Raw genomic sequence first — 12182 nt, 5'->3', positions numbered from 1 at the left:
CTGCTTGACACAAACATAAAAGAATGAGAGTAGAGACTTATAAGACACTAAGTACAATGTTGAAATATATCTGGGTATTAAAAATATACTAGTAGACAACAGCAAGCTTCAGCTATGCCAGACTCAAAACCCTGTTGCATGGCACGATCTATGACATTTGCCTTTTTCTTGAGTGCTTCATCCATGATGCTTAAGCAAGCCTTTTTTCCTGCCACAGACAGAAGGGTCAGTTAAGTAAGGGAGACTGCATTACCCTTTGACCAGTCTGAAACGCTTGCAGCATGAGGAACAAACTACAGTGCTTTGCTGTAACCCTTCTACTTCAGATGCACTTCCCATATATATGAGTTCTTCCTCTAGACCACTAACATTACATTTTCAGCTTAATTAAAACTGAAAAAATCAGTAAGTAGTATTGTTTGCAGATACAAAAAACTCAAGGGAGAGTAAGATGTTTACTAGAATATCACATTCAGACATTTGCAAGCAAAACACTTAAAAAATCTGTAAAACTTAGAATCATAGAATAATTTCAGTTGAAAGAGACCCTCAAGATCATCAGGTCCAACAATACCCTACCTCTAGCAGTAAACCATGTCCCTAAAAATGTCATCTATGTGGCTTTTAAACCCCTCCATGGATGGTGACTCCACCACTTCCCTGAGCAGCCTGTTCCAATGCTTCACAACCCTTTGCGTGAAGAAATTATTCCTAATATCCAATCTGAGCCTTCCCTGGCGCCACTTGAGGCCTTTACGTATGACATAAATGATAACATAAGTTACGCTCCTGAGACAAGTGCATCAGAGAGTAACTGAGTTGCATCGATGTGAATATGAAGTTGCAGATAAGACCTTTGGCCAGCCAGGCCTCGGGTAAGTATGACTTGGAAGGGCCTCACAGAGGAAACATCCCTCCACGCTTGCCCTTCTTACAGACTTGCCTTTAGAGGGGTCTTTAGTGCGACTCGGTGCAGTAGTCCATGGAAACAAATGCCATTTTTAATGGCAATAAGCAGCACAGGTCAAAAGGAAAGACAGAGTTCATGGCTAACCTTCTGCCTTCCCCATCAGGCACAGCACATACTTTGCCCTCTCCTTTTTGCTCCTTGGAGGCTCACAAACACAGCTGCCCTCACGCTCCCTCAGCCAGTGGCCTCTTCCCGGGCCCTTTCCACACCGTCCTCTTCACCTCTGAACCGCTTCTCCCCTCCATCATCCCCTTTCCTTTCAGACCTTCACAGACTAAGCAAGCGAACCTCTGACCCCACCTACCGTGGCCCTACCGCGCATGCGCCTCCGCCTCCCCGCACCTGCCGCCTCGCACCTGTGCGCGCCTTCGGGTCGGCGGAGCGGCTTCCCGCCCTCTGGGGGATTCTGGGTATTGTAGTCCAGCGAGGGCAGAGGGGACGCGGCAACGGGCGCGGCGGGGCGGCGGCAGGACTCCACTTCCCATGGTGATGCTGCTAAGCTGTTTGGCAGTTTGCTTGTTCACTTGTTTTTTTTTTCCGTAACCACATGTCTAGATTGGGGCAGCTGCATTGTAGCATTGATATAGCAACTGCTTGCTTTCCACTTCTTTAATCAATCTAGTGGTAGTTTGCTTCCTGACATTTTTTCCCCTGAAGAATAATGGAAACAAGAAGATGCTCAGAACCCAACTGGACATGGTCCTGGGCAGCCTGCTCTGGCTGACCCTGCTTGAGCAGGGGATTGGACTAGGTGATCTCCAGGGGTGCATTCCAAGCTCAAACACTCTGTCATTCTATAATTCCCCTATCAGAAACTATTGGGGGGGAAGCTTTAATGCTTCAAATCCAAACCAATGGATGTCGTTATCTTCTTGGAAAGCACTGCACTTAACTTTTTGCAGTGTCAACCAGCAATCTTACCTAGGCCCTGGAAAACCGCACATGTTTGCTGAAATGCTTGGAATAGTGTTTCATGTCAAATGCTGTTGAAAAAGAGCAAAACAGCAAACAGCTCTTGTTGTTTATTTTTCTTTTAGCAGCTGTGGAGAGTGTTGCTGCTTTACATACGAGTGATTAATATATTACTCCACACCAAAAGCTCTTTCAGTGCAGGTGAAAATGGTTGATCAATACATAAGTTTAAGAAACCATATTCAGTGGGCAGCCAAAATGCTTCAGATGTCTTTAGTAAACTTCCTTCTATTCGAGTGGCAGTTTTGCTGAGTGTAACTGAATTGCGATAAGGCTGTTGAGCAGGTATGGCATTCAGTTTGGCACTACAATAGCAAGAGAATGGTGCACCTAAAGGTTAGTTAGAGCTTACTGCAACATGGGAAAACAGTTATTCCCATGTGTAGTACTTCTCCTTATCTGTCATTTTCACCAGGGCTTTTTCACTGCTATTCTCTAATGACCTCTTCATTCAACATGGGGGTTTGGTTATTTCAACTACTCAAGCATCGTGGGCTTTTTGAAGACAAAATACTTTTAACACTAAAAGCGTAGGACCTTTTAAGCTTTGTCAAAACAAGAAAAGGAAAGGGGACTTCCACATCATTAGCCAGCTGAAGTTCAAAATCATCAAACAGTGAAATTGCTCTGAAGTAATAAAAAATTGAACTGAGCCTTGACATGGTGGTATTTCTGAACTAATACAGCTCTTTTGAAATGCAGTAACTTTTCTGAGGGCATCTCTCTAGATTCAGGCAGTTGTATTTTAATAGTAATCTGATAAAAGCTGGCTTACCATTTTTATCCACCTGGAGACACTTTGCTTCTTTCCCTTTTCCTTGAAATATGGTTGCATTACAAAATTTGCACACTTTATTGCTCTATGCATTTTTAAGACAGCCAAAGCCTTTTTGGAAGATTTCTCCCAACTTAGCAACTTTTAATTATTGAATTGTTTGCAAGATGCTGCATGTATGTTAACCCATAATTGCCCACATCTTGGTCACAGAAATGTTGATTGGAATAGACGTCTGGAGTCCAACCGCCTGCTCAAAGCAGAACTATCACTAGCACCAGATCAGCTTTGTCTAGGCACATTTCAAAAATCTCCAAGGATGGAGATCCAACAACCAGGATTAATTTTCTGTTTCATTCTTTTGCATACATTTGTACCTTGGTTGTGAAAATATTGATCTTCAACCCTCCTCACTTCTATGCAAATGTGCTGTATGCTACAAGCATGGCAAGGATACAGCAACAGGCTTGTCAGTTGTCCTGTTTTGTAAATTGATGTGGCTATGTTTTCCCTTTCTATTTAATTATTCCCATCTTATTTTGTTGATGACCATTTCTCCATCTGTCCACAGCCAGTGAAATTACAGACTGCAAGTCTAATAAACCCATACCAGTCATCACTTCTCCAGCAGAAAGTCTTTAATGCAAATTGATGCTTCTGCCTTAACAAATAAAGCCTCTACATGACAAAACTGAACCACATTCATTTCTCTCATTGCAATTCCCATGCAGTTTAGGGCACACAGTCACTAAGCTTTGTGACTACTTCACATTGCTAACAGTAGCTTGAAAGAGAAAGGGACTCAGGAGGCTTTGAGAGTATTTTTCACTTTGTTAGTAAGAAACATTGCCCGAATCCTGGAAAATCACTCCTTTCTTTGCCCTCATCTGAGTCCTCATCTCACGGCCAACCTGTTTTGTACTGCTGCTAAGGACATACAACACATTTGGGTGTTTTAGCTCCTAGAAAGGCTGGGTAATTTTCTGTATTTTCACCATGGAGCAAGAGGTGGCTTGAAAAAGCAATGTATTTATCAGTTGGGATAGAGGGGCTGAAGTGAAAAGCTGCTTTTTATGGCCTGACAGCACATCTGCTGTCTCCTGCCTGTAGCCACAGGGTGTCTTCCTCTGTGTTCAAACCCAATCATGGTCCCCTGGTAAGGTGGCAGGGAAAACCAAATGTCACCATGGCCAGAAAACAGCAAACATCCAGGTCACTAAGGCAAGAAAAGCTGTGATCTCACAGATAGCTGGTCCCTGTCAGGCTTGAGGTGCAGCCCCCCCCAAATCAGACTTCTGACCATACAAGGCCAAAGGAACGAACACCCCATGCCACACAAGCAGGCGGACAGCTGCGATAGTGCTGGAGGCCTTTGCCACAGTGAGTGTATCAAAGTGGAATGGCCTGGTTTATACTGGTGGGCAGTAAGGTGGGGACTGCTCTAAGTGCTGCAAATTGCCCGAGGAAAGGGCTGGCTAGTGCACTCCAGCACAGCAGCTCTCCACCACCAGCAGTTGTGTTCCAGTGCCCTCCAGGCATGGGCTTAAGTTCAGAACTGCAGAGGCCTAGGTTAACCCTCTCCTATGTCACCTACTGCGTGGGGAGAACTTCCTCTTATAAATGAGGGATTAACTCATTTATTCACCTGAGCTCCCAGGTTTCCTACCTGATTTCATGAAAACGTGTAGTTGTCGACCTTCTTCCCTCTGAGTTACATGGAGCAAATTCATGGAGAGCAGGCACCTTGTTGTAAAACCGTGTGTACATTTCTTTGCCTCAGGGAAACTCCAAATGAGACAATAATTCCAGGAAAAAAGTGACTTCCCATCTCCTCTTACACCTTGCATGGCATGGTGTCCTCACGAGGAGCTGCTGTGTGGTGTTGTGCGTCTCATTTTCTACCACAGACAAGTACTACGCACCCCACATCAGCTGTGTCCCTTCTGCCCTGAAGTTAAGCTCGATAGTTCGATGTCAAAGCTGCACTAAGGTAAAGCACTTCACCAAAGCACTTTAGCTAAGGGAAAGCACTTTAGGAGGTTGTATAACAGCATGGAGGAGGAGGTTGTAGCATGGAGGGTCTTGGTCTCCTCTCTCAAGTAACAAGTGACAGGATGAGAGGAAATGGCCTCAAGTTTTGCAAGGGGAGATTCAGATTGGATATTGGGAAACATTTTTCACAGAAAGGGTTGTCAGGCATTGGATCAGGCTGCCCAGGGAAATTATGGAGTCACCACCCCCGGAGGTGTTCAAAAGATGTAGTAGATGAGGACCTTAGGGACACGGTTTAGTGCCAGAGTTAGGTTATAGTTGGACTCAATGATTTTGAGGGTCTCTCCCACACAAAATGATTCTATGATTTTATGAAAGATTTATCTCTGCATATGGGCCATAAAACAACAGGGCTGTTTCCAAACCCTGGGCTAGGCAAGCACCTGCCTCCGGGCACCAGCCCGCTGAGAGGTGCTGGATTTACGGCTCCGCAGCAGCTAAAAACGCGAATAATCCATCCCTCCTGCCGCTAGACCCCGCCGAGCAGCCCTCCCCGGTGCGCTTCCCCGGGCATGACAGGCGCAGGGTTCCGAGCCGTAAGGCGCAGGGCGGCGCAGCTTCCCCCGCAGGGAGCGGATCCGGGTGGCGCTGCGGGATGCCCCAAGCACTGTGCGGTCTTCCCGCAGGCCCGGCCCGAACTCCGGCTCCGTTCCCGGAGCCTCCCGCTCCGCCCAGGAAGCGCCCTTTGCCCGCGGAGCAGGAAGCAGCTGCCGGCGCTCAGCGGGGCGGGCGCCGTGCGGGAGCGGGCGTCCTGCAGGTAGGCACGGAGCGGCACGGAGCGGCACGGCGGGGCCGGGCCTGACCTCCCGCAGCCGCTCGGCTGGGGGACAGGGCGGCAGCGAGGGGCAGGGCCCGGGGGCGCCTGAGCGGGTCTGTGCCGGCTCTCGGAGGAGGCCAATGGCACCGACAGCCGGGCTTTAAAACCCCTGTCAGAGCCTTTGTCTGTCGGCCCTGTGGTGGAAGGAGCTACCCGGAGGAGAAGAAAAAATGCAGCTCGGAGGAGGGGAGCTTGCCTCTCTTACGGACCCTACCCCGCTGTAGCTGCCATCCTTGTCTGCTTGAATTCCTCACCTGTAATGCACTTCCCCCATTTCCATCCCTTTTCACCTGCCACAGAGCAAACGCGTGTCTTTCCCCGTTCTCCACCCAGTGTCCATTCGCTGTTGCAGACGGGCAGCTTTGCACCCTTGCCTCTGCTCCGTGGGAAGCCCTCCTTCCCAAAAACCACACCGTACTTGCCCCACTCCCACACAGCCCCCTGCCTTCGGGTGCTCTGGCCCGCAGTGGCCCTCCTGTTCCACCTCCTGTGTCTGGCTCCCAGTGCCCCCCAGCATCCCTAGCTGGGCAGGAGGGCAGTCACTGGCAAGTGCTGTAGTTTATAAGCAAATCTGGTGATGCAGCGGAAGGTGGCTCTGTTCACACCCCAGAGAAATGTGTGCAGATGCATAATTAACTGTGTTCTGTCGTGAAAATGTCTTCACCTTTTGATTTAACTGCAAACATTATCTGTCCCACATAATCACAGAATCATGGAATACCAGCTTGGAAGACACCTCAAGGATCATCTGGTCCAGCCTTTCTTGGCAAAAGCACAGCCTAGACAAGATGGCCCAGCACCTTGTCTCGCTGAATCTTAAAAGTGTCCAATGTTGAGGAATCCACCACTTCCCTGTGGAGATTAATTCCAATGGCTGACTGTTCTCCTAATGAAAATTTGCCCTCTTGTGTTCAGGGTGAGGAAGATTTGAACATCTTCTGAATTGCAGGTTTGTGCTGTTGCGCCTGCCATGATCACATGGACCATGCTTAGCTTCTGACAGCACTTCCAGAGCAGGCTGCAGGATCCCAAGGAGCCCAAGAAGCTGAAACTATGACACTCTGCACTAGGATGGGTCCCATAACCTCTGCAGCTTGGTACAACCACAGGAAAAATACAGAGCTGAGTGGCTGGAAGAGAAAATAAGTAGCTATTTGCAAATAGCTAAGGTAAAGAACATAAATTGTAGGACCCAGGTACAGAATCTGTGTATGCTATCACAACACTAAAGCCAAGGCCCCAGGAACAGTATGTTGTGTTTGCAAAGCTGCTGCTGGAGGTCCAAATTAGATGCCCTTCATATCTTGCTTTAGTAAAGCTGTGGATGTTGCCTAAGGTAATGCCATGTACCCATGGGTGTTCTTCTTGCTTTGGTTTCCGCATTCAAGCAGCAACCCAATATGCCCAAGGACATGCTTCTTCCAGTAACAGATGAAATCCCTGAAGGAATGTGCCATCTGTTGATGAGGTTTGTCCTCTCCTTTCACAGAGATGTGATTGTGATTATGGGAAAGGAAGAAACTCCTTACTCCACACTAGGCTGTTAACTGTATAAAGACTGTCTGCTTTCTGCTGAGCTGCCATAGCAAACCTGTCACTGGCATCCCAAGCTAGGAAATTTTTGCAGAGTCAGAACAGAACTCTTCCTTCTACCTTGTCTGCTTGCTTAGATGTTTCCCCAGCTGGTAATTGTTGAACATCTGTCAGATGCTGGTACCACTTTTGAAATGCTAAGGGATTTACTCCTCCAAAGTTCCTGTTGACAGCTTTCAGAGGGAAACCCTGCTGTTTGTGGTCAGCTGCCAGGGGGAAAGGTGTCTGTGTGGACAGTTTTGACTCCTTGTGCTTTGGAGTGCAGGTGGGCCATCTGGTACATGTTCCAGCATGTAAATAGCTTGGTCAACTTGTACTGCCAGACTGTTGCAGCAGAAATTTTTGGTAGTGAAATAGTCCTGAGAGCTGTAGGGCTGCAGCAGGCAACCTCCCTCTGTATGTTGGCTTGGAAATGCCAGAACTGGTGCATCTGCAGGGGTGGTCCACTTCAGTGTTCAGCAAATATTTAAAGTAGGGACTCGGATTAATTTCCTTTTAAGGCTTTTATTTTTTCTTCACGGTTCTGCACTTCAAGATTGCAGCCTTTCTTTTCTGCTTGCTCCCTTTCTTTCTGTCCAGCTTTACCATCTAGAATCAAAGACTACAAGACTGGCGGTTTTATAATCACTGCAAACTGAGATCCAAAACTTTTCCCTTCATCTGAGTTATCTCCTTGATTCTGACCTATCTAATCTCTTATTATCCATTACCTTCCATTAAATAGCTGTTGCTGATGGATAAGTGGTCCAGGACCAGGCACCCATCAGTTTGCAGCATTTGTTTGCACCAGTGCCAATCTATCCAGTTAGCCAATTCCATCTGGAGCTTGAGTAGTTGTAGTTTTGAAGTGATGCAAACTAGTATTAAGTAACTATAAAGATTAAAAAGGGGGGAAAAAGTAGTGTCTTAAATGCTTTAAAAATATTCCCATAAGTGATCTCAGTTTTACATATTATGCATGTCAGTCTCTGGTCCTAGATTCATCCATGTGGTGTCTTTTCCCTGTCATCTTTGATTCTTACTTTTTGCAATAAAGTGGGATTTTTCTTACCATTGTATTTTCTCTGTTCTTCTGCGTTTTTTCTGCAGCTGGTGCCCAGAGGCAGGTGCTTGCCTAACCCTGCCCTCTTGATGCTAACTGCTGTTGCCTACCGTTTGGCTGGTTTCAGCCTTAAAATAGTAAATACTAAAGGAAAAAAAATCTCATCTTTGGTGCTGATGGCATTTCTAAGGACACCCTGCTCAATAGTTATATTTATGGCAGTTGTTGGAGCTCAGTAGGGATGCCAGGCTGGGGACTAACAGAATCCAGCTGGAGTGGGCAAGACATCAAATTGCCTGTTTTATTGGTTTTTGCTGCCTCAGGCTGAGGGTCTTGGAGGAGAAAGAAGAGATGAGGTAGCAAGTAGGTTCTGGTGACTAAAGAGTCATTTTCCATTTAAAATAATCTTAGGAGAGTAACTAGTCTTTTGGCTGTCATTATTAAAGAAATGTGAGTATGGCTGGGTTTTGCTCTCTGCTTACACCTGTTTATACTATCGCTGTCAGCCAGTCTGAGTCCAGCACATCTGGTGTATGTCCTAATATATATTGCTTATCAGAAGAGGGGCAACCTTGAATCTCCTTTAAGGAAAGTATCTGGCACCAGATACCTCAGCAGTGTGCAGGATGTCCATAAATGTTTATTGCTCGGTTGACTCCATTCTTTTATGGAGCCACTCTGCTTGCGGTAGATTTTAAAACATATGACACGCTCTTGCTGAATATTCAACTAAGATTACTTCTGTTTTTTTTGTAAGAAGGATTCCTGATTGCTGAACCTGGCGTAACTGCCCAGATGGACCAAGAAGAAGAACAAGATCATGAGGCCTTGGAGGAGACACACACAGGTGAGGAATAAGTTTATAAACGTAGAGCAAGCAAAATGCTTTTTGAGCTGCCTCAGTATTATTTAAGCCACTTCATTTCATGCAGCTCATATTGAGACATGCTCTTTCCCCTTCAGGGCAGGCAGACGGCCTGCCTTTGTCAGCCTGCTGTTGAAAGTACATATTTGAAGACAGAATATTAAGAAGACAAAATGTGAAGATTTCTTGGGGTCAAGGACACACCTGTAGCATTACCCTTGGCTCTGCTGTTCATGGCACGTCTGCTCTGGGTTGGACGATGAGGCCATACAGCCTGTCCTGCAGCTAGGTTTCCATTTGCTCCCAGACTTCCCTTTAGTGCTTCTCCAACATGGTACAGAGCAGGCTTCCTAGGAAAACAGTTTGCTTGTTCTCTGCTGTACCGCTTCCCAGTGAGAATCACAGCTAGAGTCATATCTTTTTTTCCAGGTAGTGAGCTAGGTCTCCTTCCAGATCACCCTGCAAGTGCAGATCAGCTGGACGTGTTGGCAGCAAGGTCCAGAGGAGGAGAGGAGCATCTGGGGGACAGCCATGGAAGCCAGCGCAGTTCCTCAGAGACTCAGCGAGGTGGCTGTGAAGGGGAAGCGGTAGCTAAGCTGCCTTGCTCCGGTATCAGCCTGGTGAAAAGACAGGAGAGAAGGGTGGCCACAGCCTCACGGCGAGCCCCTCGTGCAGAGCGGCCCACCATCTGCTCCGAGTGCGGCAAGGGCTTCAGTCGGAGCATCCACCTCATCCAGCACCAGCGAATGCACACCGGGGAGCGCCCGTTCCTGTGTGGGGACTGTGGCAAGGGCTTCAGCCAGAGCTCCCATCTCATCCAGCACCGGCGGATCCACACGGGCCAGAAACCCTACACCTGTGCCGAGTGTGGGAAGAGCTTTAGCCAGAGCTCCAACCTCCTCAAGCACCAGCGCATCCACACCGGGCTCAAACCTTACATGTGCAGCGAGTGCGGGAAGATCTTCAGCGACAGCTCCACCTGCATCAAACACCAGCGTATGCACACAGGCGAGCGGCCCTACAAATGCCCAGCCTGTGGGAAAAGCTTCAGCCAACACTCTCACCTCCTTCAGCACCAGCGAGCCCACGACGGCGTCCGGCCTTACACGTGTGGGCAGTGTGGCAAACATTTCGGGCAGAGCTCTGACCTCATTAACCACGCTCGAACCCACACCGGTGAGAAGCCTTACAAATGCAGCCAGTGCGGCCGGGGCTTCAGCGGCAACTCCAACCTCATCAAGCACATCCGCATCCACACTGGGGAGCAGCCCTACCGCTGCACCCAGTGCGGGGAGAGCTTTCGGTTCCAGCCCCAGCTGGTTCGCCACCAGAAGCACCATACAGAGTAGCTGGCAGAGTGGAGAAGACCACATGGACCATAGGCAGCTACCTGGTGCTGAGAAGACACACATCTGCTCCCTGGACACCTCGTACGGGGTATGAATTTTGGGGGAGGGAGCCCTCAGGGCCTGTCCCCTTCTGGGTAAGTCTGTTAGTGAGCACTGCCCAGATGCTCGAGCAGAGTGGGAGGCCACTGCCAAACAAACCAGTGCGTGTTCACTGCCATGTGGTGGTTGTTCTGAGCCCCTCTTTTGGGGATGGGGAAAACAAAGGTGCTTACAGTACGGTACGTTCAAGGCCAGAGAGGAGATCATGGAAGTGTTCAAAGGATCAGTGCCTTTTTCTGTTATTTCTAGTGACGAGTGATTTTTATCCCAGTAAAAAACAGCTAAAATCTGTACCTGTTTTTTGTACAAGCTACTTGTGTTTTGCCCTCGCCGTAAGGCCACAGCCTGGGATGATCGCTCCGCTTGGAATCCACATCTCCCACTTGCCAATATTGTCGGATTTAGGTAGGGTCAGCATCTATTTATTTTAAAACCCCACAATACTTTGCTGCGTGCCTCTGTGTACATGTTGTGGGCCAAGCTAATGCTCTGTTGGGGCCACATCTATGGAACTGTATTCTTGCTGGGTTGTATGGTTGTTAAATTGGCAGTTCTACAAATTATGCTGCCATTGGACAGCTTAGTCCTCAGCAGCAATTAAGTAAATTAACATCCTAATAGATATTTCTCTCAGATTCTTGTTTAGGTACTTTTGTGGGTGGCACTTTATGAATGTTTTTATAAGACTTTTAAAAGCATTTAGGATGACTTTTTAAATTGTAATCTTCTAATTAATTGTATGTTAATGAAGATAAAGAGGTTGTTGTTTGAAAAATAAGCTATGTCAAACTTTGATTTTATATTAAATGTTAAACATTTTTTCTTGCATAAAACTTTTAACTTAAATGCTATGATTTTGAGTTTATGTTTATGACGAAGTAATTATGACCGATTTCTAGAATTTCTGTAATATTTTTGGTTTTGACGTCTTTAATAATGGCTTTCTAAGGAATATGGGGGAGTCAGGATTCTGAGAAAGCAGAAGGAACTGACCTCTGAAGAGATCGTCTTCACTTCAAGAAGGAGAATACTACTAGTGGGAGCCTGTCCTTAAAAGGAATTCTTGCTCAGGCGACCGCTTGGTGCGGGGGAGGAGAGAACTGGCAGTAATAACAAAGATGTTAATATCTCTAGCATAGAACTCCCTGTAATGAACGTGGCGGTGTATACTGAAATGCCTGTTCCTCCCACGGAGCCAAACACAGGAAGAAATCACAGTGTGCTTTAGGCAAGAAAATGAAGCGATCAGATATGTTGTGCTGTTGAATATTTATTTTCAGCACCACACATAGGCCTAGTGCTAAACATGAGCTTTCACAAGGAGATGAGCTCCCAAATGGGGGATTATCCCTAAAGGGCAAAGAGAACACCCAGCTTGAAGAGCACAGGATCCTGAGGGAACAAGCAAGCTGCGAACAGTAGGAATGTGACTAGAATTACTGCCTTAATAATGCAGATACATCTATACCTCCCTTAGCCACCACTTGCTATCACAGAGGGTACAGCTTCACGCTCCATTGGCAGTAGGTCTGGTTTAAGACATTGGGTCTCACTGTCCCACCTTCCCTCCTAGAGCCTGAATTAATACAACTGTGCTGAGTAACTGTTCACATGGCTGTGCCTTAAGTCTTATCTGTAAGATGATCCA

General features: G+C 47.2%; 1 protein-coding gene across 6 annotated transcripts; it reads left to right on the top strand.

Annotated features, from left to right (window-relative positions):
* The first annotated feature begins 6287 nt into the window (after positions 1-6287).
* On the top strand, positions 6288-11374 carry LOC309439521 (uncharacterized protein). 6 transcript variants are annotated; one of them, XM_082052191.1, is made up of 4 exons: positions 6288-6502; positions 6590-6755; positions 8979-9068; positions 9516-11374. In XM_082052191.1, the coding sequence occupies exons 3-4, from the start codon at positions 9017-9019 to the stop codon at positions 10433-10435; spliced, it is 972 nt and encodes a 323-aa protein (XP_081908317.1). In that variant the 5' UTR covers positions 6288-6502; positions 6590-6755; positions 8979-9016; the 3' UTR covers positions 10436-11374. The 6 variants fall into 6 exon arrangements, 5 of the variants coding, with proteins under 5 accessions (XP_081908317.1, XP_081908319.1, XP_081908318.1 ...); XR_014184017.1 differs by having other exon boundaries at positions 6288-6755; positions 9520-9552; XM_082052193.1 differs by lacking the exon at positions 6590-6755 and having other exon boundaries at positions 6288-6535; positions 8982-9068.
* Positions 11375-12182: the final 808 nt, after the last annotated feature.

The sequence above is a fragment of the Streptopelia decaocto genome, assembly GCF_964273445.1.
Source record: "Streptopelia decaocto genome assembly, chromosome: 1".
NCBI classification, from domain to species: Eukaryota; Metazoa; Chordata; class Aves; order Columbiformes; family Columbidae; genus Streptopelia; species Streptopelia decaocto.
The sequence above is the reverse complement of the archived record's forward strand: the minus strand, read 5'-3'. Positions and strand labels throughout refer to the sequence as shown.